The 26,424-nt window shown below is 44.3% G+C and overlaps 1 protein-coding gene across 1 annotated transcript; it reads left to right on the forward strand.

Moving 5' to 3' along the window:
• The first annotated feature begins 23,009 nt into the window (after nt 1–23,009).
• LOC147440627 (stearoyl-[acyl-carrier-protein] 9-desaturase, chloroplastic-like) lies at nt 23,010–25,586 on the forward strand. The gene is made up of 2 exons (XM_086530325.1): nt 23,010–23,969; nt 24,656–25,586. The coding sequence occupies exons 1-2, from the start codon at nt 23,259–23,261 to the stop codon at nt 25,217–25,219; spliced, it is 1,275 nt and encodes a 424-aa protein (XP_086386451.1). The 5' UTR covers nt 23,010–23,258; the 3' UTR covers nt 25,220–25,586.
• Nucleotides 25,587–26,424: the final 838 nt, after the last annotated feature.

The following is a 26,424-nucleotide window of genomic DNA, read 5'->3' on the forward strand; positions in this document are numbered from 1 at the left end:
CTAGTAAAAGAAAGTCGACCTTGTCGAGCAGTCACAAATAATCAACCTTGTCGAATCCTACAATGTATTGAAAAGAAAAAAATAAAAATTCCTTGAAAAATATGTACCTCGTACTGGATTGGCTTGATGACGGAGACGAAGCCGTGCTCCAGTGATGTCTAGAAAACAAGCCCTAACAATTTGCTTGACAGCTTCTGGAAATGGTCGTTAATGGTTGGTCATGTCGAGCACATGTTGCCTCCTTCATCAAGATTAGCAACAGACTATTCCGATCTCCATGAGATTCTCCAGCACCACCATGCCCTATCCTTTGGTATGCATGGACAGAAGCCTTACTGCTAAATGCCTTTGATAATTTGTCATATCGGCCACAATGCCTGTGTTTTTTAGCATCTGCACGGCCCAATCTACGCATGCATAGTTCACAGGGCTCCTAAAAAAAGGGACCAAGGGCCTATTTAGGGCAAGGTTGGGTGCAGACGAGCATGTCATAGTTCCTTTCTCCTCATATTGGTATTAGAGCTTGGAGGAGAGGGGTAGCAAAAAGGGGGACAAAGGCGTGGGGCGCAAGCAGGAGGCGGAGGGGACAGAGGCACGAGGGGTCACTCAAGCAGGAGGCGGAGAGGAAAGTGGCAAGCATGTTGTTTTTCCAAAATTAATGTGTATGCTCCGTAGCATAAAAGCGTAGTGACCCTTGTAGTGTAGGGTAGTAGAGCTAAAACGACAGAGACCATGCAAGTAGGAGGCAAAAGACGGGGACAAGCAGGAGGCGGAGGGGACAGAGGCACGAGGGGTCACTCAAGCAAGAGGTGGAGAGGAAAGTGGCAAGCATGTTGCTTTTTCAAAATAATGTGGATGCTCTGTAGCATAAGACTATAGTGACCCTTGTGGTGTAGGGTAGCAGAGCTAAAACCTTCGTCACCTCCACGTGAGTTCAAACCCCTCTTTTGCTGAGAGAAGGAGAGCACGTCACTTGTCTTATGACATTGAGGAGGAATCTTTGGAGGATTCCTCCTAATAAATTGAGAACCTGCCACAGTAGCATGGAGAGCTAGTAGACTCTCTCGCGATACTAGTAGTATGGCATGCCGAAAAATTAAGATGCACCACCCCGTGGGACACGGGGAATGCCAAATATGCCAATGTCTTGTAAGGCTGTCTTGCATGGCACGCCAAACAGAGTGTACATGACTGAAGCCTTGCTGGCATGGCAACATACATACTACTGGCTTGGTTCAATTTGAGCATGCCTTGCATGCTTTTATTGAAAGTCCTTCACTTGTGACCGTTTCGTCTCGAAGCTTGCTTTTACTAATGAACAAGTTTCTTTCTGTTTACCTTGATTTCTTTTGATGCTTGAAAGACTCACTCGGTACCAAACCAATGCTTTATGAATCCTCTATTGAACTTGAACGTCATTTCCTTCTCTAGCATCTCTTACTCGCTTTATAACGTTGTAAGTGGAGACCTTTGAGAACAACACAACCTCTGCTGCCAACTTTTTGTGCCAAATTCTGCAATGATAGTAAAATGGCAGCTTGTAATTGTTACAGGGATATTGCACCTTATCGTGATACGGTGGATGCCTTGTATGGAGTGTGTGGCCGGTGTGGGCACGCCCCTTAAGTTTAAGGTCACAATTGGCCGTCGGGCGGCCACCAATGTGAAGGCCTTGCAAGGCCTTGCAGCGATGGACGCTGCTGCAGCGGACGACTACGCAGGCAAAGGAACTCTGCATGTAGCTTGTGGGGTTGCACTTCTCTGACGAGATCTCCTTGGCTCGGCGGTGCGAACAGATCAAGCCCAACCTCTTGGCAGTTAACGCAGGTCGGAGTTCCTTCTCTTCCCCGCAAGCAGCCGTGCACACGCTCTCCATCGGTCTCTTGATCGCCATGAACCTCCCCATAAGGGGTTACTCCTGCAGCTCCTCCCTCGGCTGCCCCTTCATGCACGCCCTCATTCCCACACTGCGGCTCCCCTTCCTTCCCGACTTGCAAGGGTTGCTCTCCACGGTTCTCCATGAACGCCCGAGAGAGAGAGAGAGAGAGAGAGAGAGAGAGAGAGAGAGAGAGAGAGAGAGAGAGAGAGAGATAGATAAATAGATTGAATTATCGTCCATGGAGGTCATATATGACCTATAGGACCAGAACAAAAGAGTACAAAGGATTTCGTCTCATACATATCAGTTAAGGACTGAGAGTCCATCGAGTGGGGAGAAAAAAGATAAGGTGGGATGAACAAAAGTCTAAGATGAGGTAGGTGAGGAGGAGGGGGCCGGTTTGGGAGTTCGAAACTCTTGGATGATGGCTTTGCCTCCTCGGTAAACTGCCCATTTCCCTGCTGTGCGCGCTTCTCGCATCTTTTGGAGTTCGGTCTTCTTTTGTTTGAGTTGGGTGGGTGTGAGATCTTCAGCAAACCAAATTTTTGTGTCCTTGAGAAGCTGCGATTGCTCAAGGAGCTTGACTCGATCCGCTTTGGTCTTGAAGGTAAGAATTGCATGGTTGGTGCGATGCTCGTGAGCGAGAGTGGTGATTGTCGTTGGATCCCATTGTATCATGGGGGTTGTTGTTCGGATGCGATCGAAAGACTTGTGGAACTTGGGGTCCTCTTTTCCTTGCCAATCGCTCGGGAGTCCGCCAATGCGGACATTGAGAGTAATAGCATCTTGTCGTTGTTGTTCGCGTAGCGTAGACGCCACACGAACTTCGACTTCGCGAAAAATGACATCCTGTACTTGAGTTTTGACCTTCTCTGTGAGGGTGACTTCCGTCTTCGTATTGAGCTCGATTTCCTTTTGTTCCGTCTTCCCCTTGTTGGAGTCCTCCACTGTGGTGAGGCAAGACTCGATGGCTGCGAGTCTTTCCTTCAAAGCGCCATTTTCCTTGCGAAGTCTTTCGACTTCATGTTGAAGCCGGGCCATGCTATCCACCTTTGGGGGTGTTGCCACGACGCCGACGAATGTGGGCTTCACGCGAGAAGAGGCCCAAGTGGCCATGGTGGGCAGTCTCTCAAGAGAAAAAATCACCTTCAAAGGCTTATAATCAACTTTAATTAAAGGAGCTCTCTCTGTGTAGCAGGTCGAGACTCGGGTGAGCAGAGGCTGAGACTAGCGGGCTTCAACATGGGCAAGGCTGAGACTGAGACTGGCGAGGCTGAGATTGGCCGGGTCTGGGCATGGGCCGAGACTGGCGAGGATGAGATAGGCTGAGATTGGCTGGGGTGAGCAGGGGCTGAAACTGACGAGCTCTACAGAGAGCGAGAATGCACGTGAGCAGAGCTGGGCGGGGTTGCTACTAGAGATGGGGAGCAGGGCTCTGTGGCCTCCCCTAGGGCTGCCCCCTCACCCAAGGGAGACCGGAGACACAGTAGGCCGCGAGAGAGAGAGAGAGAGAGAGAGAGAGAGAGAGAGAGAGAGAGAGAGAGAGAGAGAGAGAGAGAGAGAGAGAGAGAGAGAGAGAGAGAGAGAGAGAGAGAGAGAGAGAGAGCAAGGGTTGCTTTCCACGATTCTCCATGAACGCCCGAGAGAGAGAAAGAGAGAGAGAGATGCACAAGCCATGCAAGGATCCCTTCCTCCATAGCTCTCCCCCCTGAGCTCTGATACGAGTGAAAGGGAAAGGGGACTGGAACATGCTCATCACCACCCAGCCATGCCCTATATAGGCCCTTGGCCTTCTAAATATAGGGACCCCCTTGAATGCATGTCCGTCCTAGCCCTTGGCCGTGACTGGTCCTACCATTGTCGTGACACCCTCTCTCTCTTCCTCATTCCTGTATCAATATGCCATGTAAATATCTCTCTCTCTCTCTCTCTCTCTCTCTCTCTCTCTCTCACACACACACACACACACACACACACTTGCTGACATACTACCACTCTTATACACACACACACACACACAACCCCAGATACACACCCACACACACACTGCCTCACCCTCTCTCTCACCCATCTCTCGCTCTCTCTCCATTTCTCTCTCTCTTTTAGTTAAAATATCTCTCTCACTCTCTTTCCATACACAAACACTTACACACACGCATACACACTCACAAGCACATGCACATACATACACAAGTACATTGAACGTGTGAGCGCACGCACCCATTCACACAAGTACACGCACGCCATACACACGCACAAGAAGAAAATTGGGAGAAACTCGACATCAATGCCCAAAACAACGAAAGAAGAACGGCAAAATCACGCAATGGCGACCATCAACCAAGAAATGACGCCGAAGGCATGCCCCGGCCGGCGGCCGCGAAAGTGATGAACGCGCTACACCGACGCACCAGCAAAGCCCGTCATTCATCGCCATCTTGTCCACGACGCATCTCCACAGTAAACATCCGTAGGGTAATCTATTTTTTCTGTTTTCAAGCCAAAACATTGTATAAAAAAAACCAATTGTATATTGCCACCTCTCTCTAGGTGATGGTTTCAAAGGCCCACCTAGGAGATATCATTTTAAAGTTCTTCTAAAACAAAGCAAGGGTCAACCATCTCGGACCCGGCTCCTTGCTTTGTCTCTCTTGATTAGGGCCCTAGCCTAATCAGATTATCCTAAACTAATGCAGCCTACACCTATAAAAGAACACTGAGAAGTCCCTATCAACGAGCATCACTTGTGAGTCAGCAGCACTTTGGGGGGGGGGAAGAACTTGGGAGTTAGCACTTGAGAAGGAAGCCATGCGCACACTCTGACTCCAAGGGTCACCACACACAAGAGTAGAATCTCCATGTATATGGGATTTTCCCTAGAGAACGCACTATAGGCTCTCTCTCTCTCTCTCTCTCTCTCTCTCTCTCTCACACACACACACACACACATACACACACACACACACACACACACACACACACACACACACACACACACGACGGTCTCCATCTTGAATCAATACCACTTTGAATCAAGATTGCCCTCACATCCCGAGGGGTTTTCATCATCTACATCTCTCTCTCTCTCTCTCTCTCTCTCTCTCTCTCTCTTTGTGTGTGTGTGTGTGTGTGTGTGTGTGTGTGTCACCATAGTCTTCATCTTGAATCAATACCACTTTGAATAAAGATTTCCCTCACATCCCGAGGGGTTTCATCATCTACGTCTACATCTCTCTCTCTCTCTCTCTCTCTACGATGTGGAGTACTAGTGTTATCCTAATCACTATTGTCCGCGCCTTAGCAGCTCAAAGCTAGGTGGTGCCCCCTATTCCCTTTCCATGACGAGTCCGGGGTGCACGGTCCTGGCGTTGAGGCCGTCGGGGTCCGTTTTCCGCTTGCGCTTCTCAACACTTTGTTGCCTCTTTTCAATGGTGAAAGTTCAATTGTAAATTCCAATGAGGCAAATGTACAGCCTATGGGGGTTTCTGAAAATGTTATAGATCATCCTATCATAAACTCTAATATCTAACCAACCCAAATGATTTTCTCATATTAAACTGATCATTTAATGTGGGATAATAAATGGGAACAAGGGTTAGAATATAGACATGTGCTTACGGATCTATCTCAACACGGGGCCAATGGTAAAGGGGTCCAAATGAGAGATGGTCTGTCAAAAAGCAAGGTTAACTAATGGATCTTAAAAGAGCTTAGGGTTAGCTTTATTAAAGACCTCCAATGGTTAGTGTTAAAAGTCCTTTGACCTTAGGCAAGCTAGGGATGAGCTTGCGGTGGGAACCCAACCTAATCTTGAGGTGCTTGTTGTGCTTGATGCTTAAGGTGCTTGAGGTGCTCGTTGTGCTTGATGACTAAGGTGCTTGAGGTGCTTGTCGCGCTTGATGACTAAGGTGCTTGAGGTGCTTGTCATACTTAATGAGGAAGGTGCTTGAGAAGGTTCCCATGCATGAGGGGTAAGGTGCTTGAGTCAAAAAGAGACCCTACAAACTTAATGAGGAAGGTGATTGAGAAGCTTCCCATGCATGGGAAGTAAGGTGCTTGAGTCAAAAAGAGACCCTACAAAGGAGGGGGAAAGTCCCAAAGTTAGGGGAATCTTTGACTTAACCTCCCACTCACCCAAATGGCACCCCTTTTCTCAAGGGGCACATGGGACACATGTTAGACTCTCCCTATGCTTAGCCACATGGTGTGCTTGAATGCTATTGGTTGGGCTAATAAGGGGTCCAATGAGCTTCTAGTTCCATCTAACAAATATCTAGATATTTTCAAGCTCTCTCTCTCTTTCTAAGGGGTAAGAAGGACACTTGTCCAAAGACTACCCATGTACTTGAATGCATGCTTCATGTGATTGGCTAGGGGGAGAGGGGTCCAATGAGCTTGAAGCATGTGGAAAGGCTAGAACTCGCCCCAAGCAAGCAAGGGGGGTGATGGGGGGGTTATACACCACACACACACTCATTTTGTGGATCATTCTCACTTGGTGAAAGTTGAGGAACTCCACCTCCTTCTCCAAGCTCGTGAGAAGTGAGAGCCTACACCAACACTCTTGGCTATAGAATGCAAACCCAACCAAGAGCCATGCTTCAATGCTTAAGCTTGCCATCTTCTCCATCTTCATTACTATGCTTTTATGTATGCTAGCAAGAAGAGTGATGATAAGTGAGGAACTATTTCTTTCTCCTATGCAATGTTTCTTCTTCCTCTTCCCTATCCTCATTACCTGCTAGCTCTCTCCACCATCGAAGGTGTTTGAGTCCTTGGGACTGAGGCTTGGGATAGTTAATGCTTTCTACAAAGGTTATGTTATGCTTGTGATGCATGAAGCTTTCCATCTTCATTGCATCACCTAGGTCACAAGGAACACAAAGATTGTATTGTACCAAGTCTCTCTTGATGGGAGAAACTATAATACAAATGCCTAATGGAGGGAGGACTGGCTCCGTATGAATCCGGTCCTCAACTGTTGTCATGTTCTCTAAACTCTCTCTCTCTCTCTCTTGCAAAAGTATTGTTCATGCCAAGTTAACTAAGTACCATGTTTATGTTGCTACCATCAAATAAGTTCACCCGCTATACTCACAAAGTAACCTCACAAAAGTGCTTCATCTAATTTCCTAATTCCTCTACTCTCAAAGTTCATAGGCCATTTCCATTACATTGGTATCAGAGCATTTGTTTCTCTTTTCTTGCTTAAGAAGAGAGGTCCTTAAGTAGCCTATTAATGGTTGATTTTGTTAATTATATTAGGGTAAGTGGGACTGGGATCTATTGTCGGTTTTGTTGAGCCCACTATGTGGGATATGGTGCACACCTTGGGAGCTTTGGTCTTAACAATGGAGTCCTTTTAGAATTGCCTACGGCTTTACCATTATTGAGCCATAAGAAGTCCGAAAGGAGCTACCCTCGGCAACTTCGCTATGTTAGACTCACTCCACTACTCTCTATACTTAACCAATTCGAGCCGTGGGTGTAGATACTTAAGTGCATAATTTCAAAGGCTAAGGGGAGTAGCAACTAAGGTTTTGAATTGCCAAAGCATACACCAAGTAAACACATCAATCTAATTAACATGGCTGACAATAACCAAGAGAGTGGAATAAACATTGATAACTTTGATTTTGTACATGAAGGTGCTAATGATGATGTCCCTATGTTTGTTAATTATCTTGTCACTAGGTTGCAACAAGCTATGGGCAACCCCGCTTTGCAAGCCGAAGTTACTCAACAATGTTGTTCTTATGGGATTTCCTTTCCTCTCCAAGAGGAGAGAGAGCTTAGGAGGCCTCTTGATGAGAACTCCAAAAGAATACTCTCTCCCATACGAGAGGAGGAATCCAAATATCAAGAAAGTAATGAATCCCTAAATTCCTTCGAAGATGTGGCTCCACAAAGATGGCAGACTAAACGATCGCCAACTCCTCCCAGGACAAAACAGTTAACCCATAGTCCTTCTGCTCATCACTTCTAAAAGGGAAGAGAGGAAACAAAGGAAGAAAAGGATAAGAAAGAGGTCACCCTCTTCTCCTTCTTCTTCACCTTCCTCCTCTTCCGACGAAAGCAATAGTTATTCTCCTAGAGAATACAAGAGGGGAGGACATCGCAAATCTTATCCTGCATGGCGAATGTCACAAAAGCTCAAGAAGTTCAAAGAGGGAGAAAGAGTATCTCTCACCTATGATGGCACCTTTGGTGCTACTGACAAAGCATTGATCTTCATCCAACAATTTGATGCGGCCTTTGGAGTCCTCCAAGCTACACCATGTAGCTATGCACTTCCTAAAATCGGCTCGTCAATGGTGGGCTAGCCTTCGTGGCAACGGCGAAGCCACAAAGATGTGGAAAACTCTACGAGTTTCCATCACGAAGCAATCTGAGGCTTCTCTCTCATGATTCTATCCACAAATATGTGGACATGTTTTGGGATTTACATCTCAAGGCTATTGTCTTTTAAAAGATAGACTTTGTCGTACAAAAGAAACAATTATGTGTGGGATTCCCCAAAGAGATGGCCGAGTATGTCAACTTTCAACGGCCTGGTTCTATAACCAAAGTAATCCACCACACCATGGTTACTTTGCGCGTCAATTTCCAACAAGGGGCTAGATAGAATGTCAAGGCCATGGAAAATATACACAAAAGTGATGCCAAGACGAAAACCAATGCCCAAAATTCTTACCAAGGCCATTCCAACAACAACAACAACAATCGGTCAAAGGAGAAAGGAGTTTACAAAGGTAAACATAAACTCTCTTGAAGAGATTGAAACTTTTTGCAAGGATCACAAATGTTTTAAGTGTGGGGAGCAAGGACATGGTTATCGTTCTTGCCCCAAAAGAAATGCTCACAATGAGACTCCTAGAGCTTCCACTATTGAAGCTCCAAAAGAGGATGCTCATTGCAAAGGATCACCTCTCTGCTATGCTGGGGAAAGGTAAGGAAGCATGATGCCTTCATCTTGTTTGACCTTGGTTCTACTCACAACTTCATATCAATGGAGTTGGCCACCAAGTTGGGCATTCAAGCTTTTGAGATGGGAGATGTTGTAACTACCGATGCCGCTTTCAAGGGACAACAAGCCTCCGTTACTCCCTTGATTGGGAATTTGAGGCTTTATGTCCAAAGCTATGTCCACAAAGAAGACTTCTTTATCTCTCCTCTCAAACATGAGGATTCTATCCTAGGGGCACCATGGTTCAACCGCATGGCTGCCAACATGAAGTTCCGTGAAAGGAGAATCTACTTCACCTACAGGGGAAAGAATACGTATATAGATGCTAATGAGTCTGGTCGTACTATACCACTTGTAAATCCTCTTGCCCTTGATAAATCAATGAAGAGCTCAGTTTTCGTATACATAATTTTTATCAAAGAGTCCCTAAAAGGTCCTAATGTTTCATCAAAGGTGAATAGTAGGAATCAAGAAGAGTTAGACTTGTCTAACTTTCTAGAAGGATTCCAAGAAGTTTTCATCGATGATATCCCTATGGACTTACCTCCAAAACGAGGGGATGATGACCATCGAATTGAACTCCTATTAGGAAGCTCACTGCCTAACAAACCTCCTTATCGAGTTTCCCAAGCTCAACAAGAGGAGATCATGAGGCAAGTACAAGAACAGGTAGACAAAGGGATGGTGAGGCCTAGCTCCTCTCCCTTTTGTTCTCTAGTCCTTTTAGTGCAAAATAAAGATGGTACATACCGCATGTGTGTGGACTATCATGCACTAAACCATATCACTATCAAAAACAGATTTCCCGTACCTTGGGTAGAAGGTCTATTTGATAAGCTACAAGGCTCTACCTACTTCAGTAGGATAGACCTTAAAAGTGGCTACCATCAAATAAGGATAGTGAATGAAGATATCCTAAAGACCGCGTTTCGTACAACGTTTGGCCTTTATGAATATCTAGTCATGCCTTTTGGCTTGACTAATGCACCGGCTACATTCAATCGATCAATGGAGAAAATTTTTAGACCCTACCGTAAATTCACTGAAGTGTTCTTTGATGATATCATCATCTACTCCAATTCCTTGGGAGAATAAGCTTTTTCTCAATCAAAAGAAAAGCGAATTTCCTTTAAGAGATTCAATACTTAGGTCATACTATCTCTCAAGATGGTATCCGTATGGATCCATTAAAGTTGGAGGTAATAAAAGCATGGCCTAATCCAAGGAATCAACATGAGCTAAGAAGCTTTATTGGTATGTGTGAATACTATAGACGCTTCATAGCAAAATTGTCTTAAATAGTAGGACCATTACATGACTTAACAAAGAAAAACGTTAAGTATTCATGGACTTCTAAGAAGCAAAGTGCTTTTGAAAAGCTCAAAAAGAAGCTTACCTCCCAACCAGTCCTTATGCTTTCGCATCTCTCAAAACCATTTGAGGTCCAATGTGATGCTTGTAGTGATTTCCTTGGAGCAGTCTTGCTTCAAGAAGGGCATGCCATAGCATATGCGAGCTGAAGGCTCAATACAAATGAACGGGTCTTAGGCATTTATGAGAAAGAGATGTTAGCTGTTCTACATGCCCTAGACACATGGAAGCACTATCTATTGGGGACTCCATTCATTTTACAGACAGACCATCAAAGTCTCAAGTACTCCATGACGCAAACAAAGCTTTCCGACAAACAAATGAGGTGGGCAAATTTTCTTTCGCAATTTAATGTCCACATTGCTTACATTTTTGGTAAGCACAATCAAGTGGCTGATGCACTTTCACAACGACCAAAAGTTAATGATGTGTCAATAGCAACTCACATTGATCTATCTTCTATGATAGATGAGTATGCTACTGACCCTGAATTTAAAGACATAATGTCAATCCTTGCTTTGGGGAAGAAAGAGGAACCATTCACCTTGCAGGATGGTTATCTTCTCCATGGCAATAGGCTATGTGTTACTCACTCCCTTTGTGAGAAAGTCATGTATGAATCCCATGCTCCTCCCTATGCTGGGCATAGAGGCATTCAACTCTACTCTATGAGGAGTAGAGACGTACTTTTATTGGCCTACCATGAAAGTGGACATACAAGAGTATGTTTCAAAATGTGTGGTATGCCAAAAGACCAAGTATGATAGAGGGAAGCAACCTGGATTACTCCAGCCATTGCCAATCCCTAATTCACCTTGGGAGAGTATATCCATGGATTTTATTTTTGTATTACCCAAGTCTATCCATGGGAATACGGGAATATGGACAATAATCGACAGGTTTAGCAAGCAAGCACACTTTATCCCTATCAAGAATACTATTAAGGCACACCAAATGGCAACTCTCTTCATATCCCAAATTTTTAAACACCATGGATTGCCAATATCCATCGTGTCAGATAGAGATCTTAGAATGACCAGTAATTTTTGGAAAGGTCTCTTCAAAAATCTAGGTACAAGATTTCATTTCTCTTCAGCTTATCACCCACAAACGGATGACCAAAGTGAGATGGCCAATCTTATGATTCTTGATCTACTAAAGACCTATGTTATAGAAGTAGATTAGCGCTCACAAAGGAAAAAGTACTTACCTCTTGTAGAGTATGTGTATAATAATACTATCCATACTTCTACGGGAAAAGCACCTTTTGAAATCATAGAGAGAAGACCTAAAAGTCCCTTGCTACTTAAAGTACATGGGAAGATCTTCGTTGCCAATGAGTATAGCAGTGACCTGCAAGCATATTTTCAAAAAATTAAGGAGGCTATATCCATCTCCCAACTAAGGCAAAAAGCTGCCACCACTGACAAGCACAGAAGGGCCTTAACGTTCAAAGAAAATGATTGGGTCTTACTTAAGTTTCCTAAGGCTCGATTGAGGCAAACAACGGGCAAAAATCCTACGGGCCGTCAAAAGTATTATGCTAAACTAGCAAAAAGATACTATGGTCCTTTTCAAATTTTGAAGCCAATCAATGAGGTAGCTTGTCAATTCAAGTTGCCTAACCATTGGCTCATACACAATGCTTTTCATGTGAGCGTATTTAAGCCCTACAAAGGAGAGCCTCCAAATGAACCAATTATTGAAGACCCTCTCTAAATCAAAGACCAAGAAGAGGTGCTACAACCCGAAGCTATCCTTTGGCATGAAGACAAGGTACTATTACATGGTAAGATTATCCGACGGTATCTTATTAAGTTCAAAAATTATCCTTTTGAAGATGCTAGATGGATGCAAGGAATCCAGCTTAAGGATAGTATAAACCTTGTCAACACTTACAATGCTACATTAGAGTAGGCAAGTGTACATGTTTCTTTTAAATGATCAATGTTTTTGTCTTATAAGACTAATTCTCTCTTTATTGTGTACAGATTTAAGTAGTATGCATACTAAGAATCATGTTTGTGATGACAACGTCTCTCAAACACCATGTAGAATTTGTCACTCTACTTGGGTGGATGAAATGGACTAAAGAGCAGACATGCTTGCCGCAGCTATGTCTCACAAGCACCAAATGGATTAGCCATCCATCTTGGAATGATGTCGTAGGGTAAAAAGGGATCCTCTACCCGCTAAGACAAATTGATTAATGACTATGGCTTTATCTCTTTTACTCATAGTCGAGGACGACTATGATTTCAAGAGAGAGGTAATGTCATAAAATCTAATATCTAACTAGTCCAAATGATTTTCTCATATTAAACTGATCATTTAATGTCGGATAATAAATGGGAACAAGGGTTAGAATATAGACATCTGCTTACGGATCTATGTTAACATGGGGCCAATGGTAAAGGGGTCCAAATGAGAGATGGTCTATCAAAGAGCAAGGTTAACTAATGGAGCTTAAAAGACCTTAGGGTTAGATTCATTAAAGACCTCCAATGGTTAGTGTTAAACGTCCTTTGACCTTCGGCAAAGCTAGGATTGAGCTTGAGGTGGGAACCCGACCTAAGTATGAGGTGCTTGTCGTGCTTGATGACTAAGGTGCTTGAGGTGCTTGTCATACTTAATGAGGAAGGTGGTTGAGAAGCTTCCCATGCATGAGGGATAAGGTGCTTGAGTCAAAAAGAGACCCTATAAACTTAATGAGGAAGGTGCTTGAGAAGCTTCCCATGCATGGGGGGTAAGGTGCTTGAGTCAAAAAGAGACCCTACAAAGGAGGGGGGAAGTTCCAAAGTTAGGGGAATCTTCGACTTAACCTCCTACTCACCCAAAGGGCACCCCTTTTCTCAAGGGGCACATGGGACACATGTCAGACACATGGTGTGCTTGAATGATATTGGTCAAGAAGGGCTAAAGAGGGGTCCAATGAGCTTCTAGTTCCATCTAACAAATATCTATATATTTTCAAGCTCTCTCTCTCTAAGGGGTAAGGAGGACACTTGTCCAAAGACTACCCATGTACTTGAATGCATGATGCATGTGATTGGCTAGGAGGAGAGGGGTCCAATGAGCTTGAAGCATGTGGAAAGGCTAGAACTCGCCCCAAGAAAGCAAGGGGGGTGCTGGGGGGAGTATACACCACACACACACTCATTTTGTGGATCATTCTTACTTGGTGAAAGTTGAGAAACTCCACCTCCTTCTCCAAGCTTGTGAGAAGTGAGAGCCTACACCAACACTCTTGGCTATGGAATGCAAATCCAACCAAGAGCCATGCTTCAATGCTTAAGCTTGCCATATTCTCCATCTTCATTACTATGCTATTATGTATGCTAGCAAGAAGAGTGATGATAAGTGAGGAACTATTTCTTTCTCCTATGGAGTGTTTCTTCTTCCTCTTCCCTATCCTCATTCCCCGCTAGCTCTCTCCACCATCGAAGGTGTTTGAGGCCTTGGGACTGAGGCTTGGGATAGTTAATGCTTTCTACAAAGTTTATGTTATGCTTGTGATGCATGAAGCTTTCCATCTTCATTGCATCACTTAGGTCACAAGGAACACAAAGATTGTATTGTTCCAAGTCTCTCTTGATGGGAGAAACTATAATACAAAATCCTATTGGAGGGGGGACACCGGCTCCGTATGAATCCGATCCTCAATTGTTGTCATGCTCTCTAAACTCTCTCTCTTGCAAAAGTATTGTTCATGCCAAGTTAACTAAGTACCATGTTTATGTTGCTACCATCAATTAAGTTCACCTGCTATACTCACAAAGTAATCTCACAAAAGTGCTTCATCTAATTTCCTAATTCCTCTACTCTCAAAGTTCATAGGCCATTTCCATTACAATCCTATTACTGTTACAGATGTACATGATGTACTTGATGAGGAAAGGGCTGAAAATGAGAAAGCTGGAGGTATGCCTAAATGGCTGGTGCATACTTTGCGTGACAGTAAATTGGATGCACCTTTGTCTAGTCGTACTGGTTCAGGTTCTTGCCATGCATCTTATGCATCACATTGTTATGCTTTGGTTGTGTCTAGATTACATGATGTTGAGGAACCTCTATCATTTGATGAAGCACATAGTTTAAAAAATTGGATGGTTGCCATGCAATCAGAATATGATGCACTTCCAAAAAATGACACATGGACTTTATGTGATCTGCTTTTGGCAAAAAGGCCATTGGTATGAAGTGGGTTTACAAGTTGAAATGCAAGCCGGATGGTGAGATTGATTGCTATAAGGCTCGATTTGTTGCAAAGGGTTATGCACCTCAAAAAGGCATAGATTATGAAGAGACTTTTTCTCCCACTATTCATATAACTACTGTGCGTTTTCTATGTGCATTGGCAGCTCATTTTGGTCGGGATGTACAACAATCTGACATTGTTACTTCTTTCTTGAATGGTGACATATTTGAGGAAGTTTATGTAACGCAGCCTTGTTGGAATTAGGGTTGCAGAGAAACACACACAGCTTGGAGAAGACGAAGGAAGCTCAAGGCACACAATAGAGAGTGTGTTACTTAGTGTGCAATGGAAAGATTGATAGCCCTAGAGTGATGGGCGTATATATAATGCACGGGGGAAAAAACCTCCTAAAGAGGGAAAAAATGCCCCGGCGGTCCTAGTGTGTTCACACACATCACTACCACATGTATATGGTAACAAATCCCCCCTGGAGTGATGCGGTGAACGAGAGCTGGCACATGAGTAAAGGGAAGTGCCATGCCCTGAGGACAGGATCAGTCCACAAAGGGGAGTAAGCCCAAAGCTTTGCGGAAAGCTTCAAGCTTCTCACGAGACAATGCCTTTGTGAAAAGATCTGCAAGGTTGTTCTGTGTTGGCACATAAGCCAAGCTGATCTCTCCTGCTGAGAGCCTCTCCCTGACATAGTGGTAATGCACCTCAATGATCTTTGTGCGAGCATGAAAAACTGGGTTCCTCGCAACTGCCAATGCGCTCTGACTGTCAGTGTCGATAGTGTTGGCAGTGTCTTGTCCAACACCCAAGTCAGCCATAAGGCGTCTGAGCCATACACACTCAATCGTAGCTGTGAAGACTGCCCTGTACTCAGCCTCACAACTCGAAGTGGCCACAGTAGGTTGCTTCTTGCTCAACCATGATATACATGAACTGCCAAGCATGAAACAAAAACCACTTGTGGACACGCGCGTGTCAAAACAACCAGCCCAATCTGAGTCCGAAAAAGCATGTAAGTCTGGCGGCAATGATCCCCCCTTGGGATAAAACAAGCCAAGATGTAAAGTGCCACTAAGGTAGCGGAAAATCCTCTTGACAGCCTGCCAATGCTTAGACCCTGGGCTATGCATAAATCTGCTGACCTGCGAGACTGCAAACTGAATATCTGGCCTCGTGTTGCATACATAAATGAGGCAGCCAACAACAGTTTGGTAAAGAGTGACATCAGCGGGATTGCCAGCATCATGTAGACTCAACTTCAAACCTGTTTCCATGGGAGTGGCAATAGGTTTGCAATCCTCAAGTCCAAACTTACATAGCAATGTCTCTATGTAACTTTTCTGACACAAGGCAATACCACCATCACACTGCTTAAACTGTATACCCAAGTAATGATGCAACAGCCCCAAATCTTTCATCTTGAAAGTAGCATTCAAATCAGCCTTAAATTCAGCAATATGTCTCTCATTTGGTCCAGTGATCAGCAAATCATCAACATAAAGAACCACAATGAGAAATACATCATCCTCACGCTTTACATACAATGTGCTTTCTGTTGGACTGTTACGAAAGCCTCGTTTAACCAAATGAGTGTCAGCTTTCTCATACCAAGCACGAGGAGATTGCTTCAACCCATACAAAGCCTTGTTACATTTGCACACTTTGTCCTCTTGTCCTTTTATGACAAAACCGCGAGGCTGCGTTACATAAACTTCCTCAAATATGTCACCATTCAAGAAAGCAGTAACAATGTCTGATTGATGTACATCCCAACCAAAATGAGCTGCCAATGCACATAGAAAACGCACAGTAGTCATACGACAAGTGGGAGCAAAAGTCTCTTCATAATCTATGCCTTTTTGTTGTGCATAACCCTTTGCACCAAGTCGAGCCTTATGGCGATCGATCTCACCATCCGGCTTGCGTTTCAACTTGTAAACCCACTTCGTACCAATGGCCTTTTTGCCAGGAGGCAAATCACATAAAGTCCATGTGTCATTCTCTATAAGTGCATCATATTCTGATTTCATGGCAGCAATCCAATTTTCTGAATTCTGTGCTTCATCAAAAGACAGAGGCTCCTCAACATCATGTAAACTAGACACAGCCAAAGCATAACAATCTGATGCATAAGATGCATGGCGAGAGCCTGAACGAGTACGACTAGATAAAGGTGCATCCAATTTACTGTCACGCAATGTGTGCACCAGCCATTTTGGCATACCTCTAGCCTGCTCATTTTCAGCCCTTTCCTCATCAAGTACATCATGTACATCTGCATCAGTAATAGGCTGTTCTAAAACATTTTCAGAAACCCCCATAGGCTGTACATTTGCCTCATTGGAACTTACATTCGTATTTCCACCACTGAAAAGAGGCAACAAAGTGTCATAAGTGTCCTGTGAGCTTACATTACTGTCTCTAGTACATGACAGCAAGGGCTGAACAGAGTCTTCCACAAACACTACATCCCGTGAAACCAGAATACGTTTTGTTTGTGGATGATACAACCTGTAACCTTTGCTTTCAGCACTATAACCAACAAAAATACATTTGACAGCCTTATCATCCAATTTTCTGCGCTGCACTTGTGGCACCAAAGCATATGCCAAACAGCCAAAAACACGCATGTGCTCAATAGAAGGTTTTCTATCATGCCATGCTTCATATGGAGTAATAGACTGCAAAGCTTTCGTAGGACACCTATTAAGTACATAAGTGGCACACATGATGGCCTCAAGCCAAAAAGAATGCGGCAAAGCTTGACTTTTGACCATACATCGTGCCATTTCCGTTAGTGACCTGTTTTTCCTCTCAGCAACACCATTTTGCTGAGGTGTATAAGGCACTGTAGTGTTTTATCCCACGACTAGCCAGAAATGCATTAAATTCATGAGACATATACTCCCCCCCTCGATCAGAACGGAGGGTGCCCATAGTACATTTTGAGACATTTTCAGCCATAGCCAAAAATTGTTTGAAGCACATAAAAACTTCGGACTTCGCTTTAAGCGGAAATACCCATGCATGCCTGGAGTAATCATCAATGAAAGTCACGAAGTACAGGTAATTGCCCAAAGACGGAGTTTGCATGGGCCCACAAACATCACTATGCACAAGCTGCAACCTGCATGTGGCCCTAACTGAACCATCCTTTGGAAACTTAGAACGCTGCATTTTACCCAGAATACAGCCTTCACAAACATGTTTGACAGGTGCTTCAAGAGGCGGCAAAGAAGCAACCATATCAGATTTCTGCAAATGCAGCAAACTGGCAAAATTCAAATGACCAAAACGTGCATGCCAAAGTTTTGCATCTGAAATAGCCTTTGAATCTACAACAGCATTTGCAAAATTTTGTCCACACTTGTCATACAAAGTGAGCTTATACAGCCCACGGCACAAAAGCCCAGATGCAACAATTTCATCACCAAAACTGAGATCATGAACTGTACATCTGTCATCCACAAATTTGACTACAAGTCCAAGTCTAGCAAGTGCGGATACAGACAAGAGATTCTTCTTGATCCCAGGTACATAAAGTGCATCAACAAGTGTGAAGGAATTGCCATTAGCAGCAGTGAGCACTATCTTTCCAACTCCCTGAACTGGATAAGAGGCGTTGTTGGCACAAGTGACTGAATTCCCATGAGGGACAGACTCGAGAGAGGTAAACAATTCACGATGTGAGGTAATGTGCTTTGTAGCACCACTGTCGAAATACCACACATGTGAATCTGCAGCAACTGACAAGCATGCATCATGGACAACAGGATTGTAAGTGCACTCTGCGCTAAAAGCCCATTCTGCATCAACATCAGCATCACAATCTCCTTTCACAGAAGACTCAACAATGGCTGCATTTGTAGTGGATCCAGCATTTGCAGTGGAACCACCCTCTTTCTTCTTAGCCTCTTTGGCCTTCAACTTAGGACACGACTTGATCAAGTGATCATTGGCTTTACAATAATGGCAACGCATCTTCTTTTTGCCCTTATCACCAGAATTGCCAGACGAAGTGCTGCCACCAGAAGCATTAGGAACAGAATTTTTGCCACTCGCAGCAGAACCATAAGAAGTGGCTGCATTACTGTTACCACCCTTTCTTTGAGAAGCAATAAAAGCCTGTTCAACTGCACGCTGCCTAGTCCTGTTTTTTCTAGAAAGTGACTCTTGCAATAGCAATGTGCATAATGCATCAAACTTGACAACTTCAGGATTTCCTTGGGTCATCAGTCTCCAAGTACTAGCAAAAGTCTGGTAGGAATCTGGTAAGGCATCAAGAACAGTCTGCACAAGGGAACTGTCCGAAATGACTTCACCTGCAGAAATGAGTTGCTCATTGATATCCTTGACACTAGCAAGGAAAGTGTCCATATCATCTTCCTCATGCATAATCTTCGACTCTAGCTCTTTACGCAGCAAAGCAATTTTAGCCTCATTGCGGCTTGCATAAAGACCTGCTAGAATATCCCAAGCCTGTTTTGCAGATTTTGCTGAACGGATGTGAGGAATAATGATGCGCTTCACAGACAACGCAATCAATGCATGAGCCTGCGCATCCTTAACATCCCAACGAGCTTGTTCTGCCATAGGCAAAACAACTCTAACAGCTGCAATCCTTGCAGCAAGACCTGCAACATCCTCAATATCGCCTACATCTTCAGAACCAGGACGTACATCAATGCCCTGCACAATGTTCCAGACACCTTTTGACACAAGAACATGTTGCATCATATAAGCCCACATAGGGTAGTTGTCCCCATCCAACCTGTCCTCAGCAGCAAACATCTTGAACACATCTGTGTTGTTGTTGTCAGCCATGGTAAATGCTGCACCTGATGTGAAAACTGCCCGAAAGTAGGAGAAATGGAGCGGGAACAACTTGTGCTATATAGCACAAACCGTAGAAGACTATAAGGCACCTGTTATGCAGAAAACGGCACTGACAGAAAATCTGCACAAAATGACGAAATAGCCTGTGCAGTACTGCCCGTAGTGAAAACGGAGGCTGAAATGAGCCCAAATCAAAATTCTGAGCAGACCAAGCTCTTCGAGCTAGCCCAAAATATTTGTTGACCTGCGAACGCTCGCCAAAGCTCACTGAAATCGGAGAAAGTGAGCAGGCGTGTGTTGGAGCAGCTGGCGACTAAGCCCGGGAGGACGTGACCTGCTCTGATACCAATTGTTGGAATTAGGGTTGCAGAGAAACACACACAGCTTGGAGAAGGCGAAGGAAGCTCAAGGCACACAATAGAGAGTGTGTTACTTAGTGTGCAATGGAAAGATTGATAGCCCTAGAGTGATGGGCGTATATATAATGCACGGGGGAAAAAACCTCCTAAAGAGGGAAACAATGCCCCGGCGGTCCTAGTGTGTTCACACACATCACTACCACATGTATATGGTAACAAGCCTCACGGTTTTGTCAATAAAGGACAAGAGGATAAAGTGTGCAAATGTAACAAAGTTTTGTATGGGTTGAAGCAATCTCCTCATGCTTGGTATAAGAAAGCTGACACTCATTTGGTCAAACAAGGCTTTTGTAACTGTCCAACAGAAAGCACATTGTATGCAAAGCGTGAGGGTGATGTACTTCTCATTGTGGTTCTCTACGTGGATGATTTCTTGATCACTTCCCAAATGAAAGACATATTTCCAAGTTTAAGGTTGGTTTGAATGCTAGTTTCAAGATGAAAGGTTTGGAGCTGTTTCATCATTACTTGGGTATACAATTTAAGTAGTGTGATGGTGGTATTGCCTTGTGTGAGAAAAGTTACATAGAGACATTGCTATGTAAGTTTGGACTTGAGGATTGCAAACCTATTGCCACTCCCATGGAAACAAGTTTGAAATTGAGTCTTCATGATGCTGGTGATCCTGCACATGTCACTCTTTACCAAACTGATGCTGGATGCCTCATTTATGTATGCAATACGATGCCGGATATTCACTTTTATAGTCTCACAGGTCAACAAATTCATGCATAGCCCAGGGTTTAAGCATTGGCAGGTTGTCAAAAGAATTTTTCGCTACTTGAGTGGCACTTTACATCTTGGCTTGTTTTATCCCAAGGGGGGGATCATTGCCGCCAAATTTGCATGCTTTTTTGGACTCAGATTGGGTTGGTTGCTTGACACATGTGTGTCCACAAGTGGTTTTTGTTTCATGCTTGGCAACTCATGCATATCATGGTTGAGCAAGAAGCAACCTACTGTGGCCACTTCCAGTTGTGAGTCTGAGTACAGGGCAGTCTTCATAGCTACGGTTGAGTGTGTATGGCTCATACGCCTTATGGCTGATTTGGGTGTTGGACATAACACTGCGAACACTATCTACACTAACAGTCAGAACGCATTGACAGTTGCGAGGAACCCAGTTTTTTATGCTCGCACAAAGCACATTGAGGTGCATTACCACTATGTCAGGGAGAGTCTCTCAGCAGGAGAGATCAACTTGGCTTATGTGCCAACAAAGGACAACCTTGAAGATCTTTTCACAAAGGCATTCTCGTGAGAAGTTTGAAGCTTTTCTCAAAGCTTTGGGCTTACTCCCCTTTGTGGACTGATCATGTCCTCAGGGCATGGAACTTCCCTTTACTCTATGTGCTAGCTCTTGTTCACCGCATCATTCTAGGGGGGATTTGTTACCATATGCATGTGGCAGTGATGTGTGTGAACACACTTAGGACCGTCGTGGCATTTTTTCCCTCACTAGAAGGTTTTTTCCCCGTGCATTGCATATACGCCCATCATTCTAGGGCTATCTATCTTTCCATTGCACACTAAGTAATACACTCTCTGTTGTGTGCCTTGAGCTTCCTTCATCTTCTCCAAGTTGTGTGTGTTTTTCTGCAACCCTAATTCCATCTCACAACCTCAAGCTACAAATGTGCTTTCCATGCTTTAGGAGACTATTTCCACCAAGCCTCTGACATTTTCCAGCATTGGCTATAACACTTGGCCAAATTATTTAATTGCTGACCTATCAAGCAACACTACAATATTTGCTAATTCTTCCACACTCATGGCTCCATGACCACACGTATTGGCAGATCGGATTCAATTCCACATTGCAGCTTCAATCGACCATAAATTTCCGCCTAAGACTCCAAATAACAAGCTGAAAGCATAGCTTGGAAAGCGCATCCAAACTTGTAATCTCCAAGCTTTCACTTGCAATTTTGACATTCCAAACTATACAGACTAGCAATGAAAAAAACATATGACTTGACCTTCTAAAACTTACATAAAGCATCCAATTTGCATAGGGGTTGGTACCTATTTGCATCAAATCCTGTGCACACATTGTATTATCTTCAATTAGGCTTGCATTCCTAGCTTTGGCCACTTTTTGGTGTCAACATAATTTTTGGTGTACGAATGAAAAATCTTTGAAGAAGATGAATATTTTGTGGTGGAATTCACCTCCGGAAGCCACACATAGTTGTTGAAATCTCCCCTTCTTCTTCCTCCTTTGCTCTCTCCTTCTTCTCCACCAAAAGCCTAATAATAATCTCCAAGAAAAAACACCCTTCCCCTCTTCTGGTTGTTGTTGCCCAAAATAAGAATCCACAACCAATGCAAAGTTGGCAACTGCAATAGCCTATCTCAACTAATGGCTCTTCTTGTCTGAGGGTTGGTTTGTGCACTCCTGAATGAAATTGGAGGAGACTCATCGCAATCGCAAATTTTTCGTTTTCGTTAGGTATTGGCTATGAGACTTCGTGCTCTTTTCGAGGGTGCATCTCCAGAATGGCTATGGGGGAGCCCTCTACTGGCTCCACTTTTAAAGAGAATCAACGAGTAATGAAATTTTGTGAAACCCCCCTCGCGCCCCCCCTTCTTGCCTCTCCGCCGATTGAAGAAGGCATCATTGCAACATGCCCATTGCCCACTCCTTACATTTTGGGCCTTTGCTACACACTTACATCCCTTAGCTGCCCTTAAGCGTCTTCGTCATTCAACACCGATGGCCTTTCATCCACACCTCTGGATCCCATGCTGCCTCATGGCCCTACCACAAGCAATAGTACCACAACTCACCTTAGAGCCCCGTCCCACTGGGCGCTTGTAGGGGATGCAACCACCACAGGTGTTGGGGAATCCAATCACGCCCAATACATGTAGCGCATGTAGTGGCTATTCCAATGTGCTGAAGTTGCTGCATAACAGAGCCTCAAACGGAGTTTTTACAGTGCATGCATGTTAGAACCGGCTATTGCAAGTAAGCGCAACTTTTGCCCAAGAAAGAGACTCGATTGCTGCAATCATGGAAGCCTCACGTTTTCTATAATGCCACTCAACTACTCAATCGGCAAACTCAACACAAAGTACTAGAAGGGTGTGACGGATTTAACAACTTCTGGCACATGACTCGATGCCCCCCTCCGATGCTCTGCAAGGGTTGGGTGGGATGCGGCTCTTAACACTTATAGTTTGCCACGACACGTGTATGTGAGAGAGAGACAGATAGAGAGAAGGGGAATCTCTGCATATTCCGCTAAAAGCACCATTAAAATGAATTCACCTATAGAGAAATTTGCAAAAGGGGCGAAACAAGGGGAATCAACCGTGTGGAAGCTCGACAAATAAAGGAAAAAAAATGGCTTCTTTTCGAGCAGTGGTCTGATGAGCTTGCCTTGCCCGCACTCCCAGATCCACTTGTGATTTGCATGCGTTTTCTAAGTTCTTACCATCTTCTTCTCACTGGCCTGCATTCACCTGTTTTATGTAATCTTGCTGTGCGCGGAAGAGAACCCTAAGCAGGTTTCCTGACTCTCCTGCCTTTTGCCCATCAATCGTCCTTTCCTTCTCATCATCTCGCCAGTCATGGCTATGGCCCCTCGTTGCACTGGGGTAGTCGCCTCCTCTGTGCCCTGCCCTGCTGTAGATCGCATGGCTTCTTCACTCACAGTCCCCAGGGCGCTCGGTTCATTGCAGATGAGCCCCTCCAAGCTCTGGATCTCACCTCGCGCCAGTGGAAGGCTTGCCCGAGTGGTCATGACAACAACATTGCCCATGCATGACCGGGACGTTGGCATTGGAGTTCAAGACAAGGGTTTGTATGTCCCTCAGGAGCTTCACACGCAGGTAACACACTCCATGCCGCTTGAGAAGATTGAGCTTTTCAAGTCGCTGGAGAGCTGGGCTGAGGATAACATCCTTCCTTACCTCAAATCGGTAGAGAAGAGTTGGCAGCCTCAAGAATTTCTTCCGGAGCCTTCTTCAGATGGATTCTTGGATGAGGTTAAAGAGTTGAGAGCGCGTGCTGCTGAGCTGCCTGATGATTACCTTGTCTGTCTTGTCGGGGACATGATCACAGAAGAAGCTCTTCCAACTTATCAGACCATGCTCAACACTCTGGATGGAGTTCGAGATGAGACTGGAGCCAGTCTCACATCATGGGCTCGGTGGACCCGTGCATGGACTGCAGAGGAGAACAGACATGGAGATCTTCTCAACAAGTACCTCTACCTTACTGGCAGAGTGGATATGAGGGTCATTGAGAAGACTATTCAGTACCTCATTGGATCTGGAATGGTGAGTGGGCTTCTTTTCAAGCTTGAAGATTGGTCATTTGTGGATGAACGTGTTATTGTTGTCTCTTAACTGAACAATTGTTTGAATTTTGGGCATTCATGTGGATGAAAGCGTTTACTGTTGTCTCTTAACTGAACAATTGCTTGAATTTTGGGCATTCAATGGGGATGAAAGTATTATTGTTGTCTCTTAAACCCGACTATTGCTTGAAGTTTGGGCATTCGTGGATGAAAGTGTTATTGTTGTCTAACTTAACATTTGCTTTCGGTTGGGCTGTCAGAGATAATTGCAGCGTGCTTTATTCTGGGATGTAACATCTGGTTGGGGCAGTGTTGTGGAAAAATGTGTGTCACCTTACATTTTTGCCTGGTTGAGAGCAAGAGAAAAGAGAGAATATCCTCCTAGCATCTCCGCAAAATAGAGAAAGTATGAGAAATTAGTTCAATTTTGTAAAATTTGCGTTCCAAGTAAAGCACAAAAGGAATAATGTATGTTCAGGAAAGTGATTTTTCCCAAACATGGGTATTTCTGTCTAAGTAAAGCACTAAAAGGGATAATGTAGCTTTAGAAAATGATTTTCCCCAAACATTGTCTCGGGGTTATGATTACCTTGCTCTTTTGTTTTTTCCTCATTGTGATTGATTCGAATTGATCTGTGTTGCTGGCTCGTTTGTGATTTATTCTAGGACCCACAAACAGAGAACAATCCCTACTTGGGGTTCATATATACTTCCTTTCAAGAAAGGGCCACATTTATCTCTCATGGCAACACTGCCAGGCAAGCAAAGGATTTTGGAGATGTGAAGCTGGCACAGATTTGTGGAACAATTGCTGCTGATGAGAGGCGACATGAAAATGCATACACAAAGATAGTGGAGAAGCTCTTTGAAATTGATCCAGACTGCACTGTCTTAGCTTTGGAGGACATGATGAGGAAAAAAATCTCTATGCCTGCTCACCTGATGTATGATGGACGTGATAAAGAGATCTTTGAGAAGTTTTCTCTTGTGGCTCAAAGAACAGGTGTGTATACGGCTAGGGATTATGCAGACATTCTAGAGCATTTAATTAAAAGGTGGAATGTGGATAAACTATCCGGGCTGTCAAGCAGGGGCCAACAGGCTCAAGATTATGTATGTGGATTAGCGAATCGGATAAGGAAGCTGGAGGAACGCGCGTCTCGGGTGAAAAAAGGACCTATGTTGGGTACTTTCAGCTGGATTTTCAACAGAGAAGTTGCCCTTCGTTGAAAAAATTGAAATTGAGAGTGTTCAAGAGTTGGGTAGAGTATATAAACAAAGCTGCGGAAAACAGTCAAAGTCCAGATTGATAATTGGTGCCAGATTGACTTATCTATTCTGTGGATGCGTCATCAAAGTGTCTTCCCCTGTCAAGATTCTAGCCCCTAGTCTGGCTATTTATGCACAACTGGTTTCGTTAGTGTTTTGAGGGCGGTTGTAGTGCTAGCGTAGTAGCAGACGTTTTGCTGTAGTTTTCTCTCATGGCATGGAGGCTTATTTATCCTCTTACGAACTTTGGACCTAGTTGTAGGAAAAATGAGCAGTACGTGCTATTTTTGACGCTGTAAATATTTTCTTTAGTGTGTTTTTGGTAATGTGAGCTGGTGTTATGAGTGTTGCACTTTTTTATTCCCTGAGGCTCTTTGAATTGAAAGCAGCAGCACTTGAAGTGTACATTTAAATGAATTGTGTGCAGTGGGCTCCTCTTGTGAATGTCTATATGGGTCCACCTTCACCTGTGTTTTTGCTTGGTCAGTTTGTCTTGCTCCGGAGCCATGTCACCTGGTGCATGTTTTGAAGTATTCTGTTTGTATGGTTGCGTCATTCGTTGAATGTACTGTTGAATGGGAGATGGGTGTTAAGATCTTTACCCAGATAGTTGATGGTCTGAAATTGTGTCGATAACGAGTGGGGTGCATGTTGGGCTGGTCATTTGTACACGACCACTTGGGAGCTTTGCTGAAGAGATTTAGGTATTTTGTTACTGAGTGTTCAGGGCGAATTTGTTTTGACTCTGCTGATTTTGTATGCGTGGAATGTGATAGAGTCCTTGCAGCTTGTTCAGGCATGCATTTGGGGGCTTGTCGAAGAGACTCGAATTTGTTGGCACTGCTGGTTTTGTATGCTTTATGATTCGAGTCTTTGCAGCTTTTCTGTGGGCGAGCATCATCTTTTGCCATCTTGTTAGGGCATTCAGACTGCCGCCCGAAACATGCCTTGCAGGTTCGTGTGTCCTTGGTGGCACGATCTGGTTGGAGCAATGCAAAAACGTCGCATGTCTGGACCTACTCATCAGCGGGCGGCCTCATACCCCCGGAACAAAATGATGTCCACCCACTTTTCAGTGCCGAACGCGGGGAGGCTTTGAACCATCGACACCTCACAGAAGCGCGAAATGGCCTAGCCACGAGTCCACAGCCAATTTGCTACGCACC

This window comes from Adiantum capillus-veneris, chromosome 15 (genome assembly GCF_014529385.1).
Source record: "Adiantum capillus-veneris isolate H3 chromosome 15, ASM1452938v2, whole genome shotgun sequence".
Classification (NCBI taxonomy): Eukaryota; Viridiplantae; Streptophyta; class Polypodiopsida; order Polypodiales; family Pteridaceae; genus Adiantum; species Adiantum capillus-veneris.

What these genes read in the sequence shown, in the direction of transcription:
- LOC147440627 (XM_086530325.1), top strand. Translation starts at nt 23,259, where the DNA reads ATGGCTATGGCCCCTCGTTGCACTGGGGTAGTCGCCTCCTCTGTGCCC. An exon ending in ACCTCATTGGATCTGGAATG is followed by an intron (nt 23,970 to 24,655) that starts GTGAGTGGGCTT and finishes GATTTATTCTAG; the next exon opens with GACCCACAAACAGAGAACAA.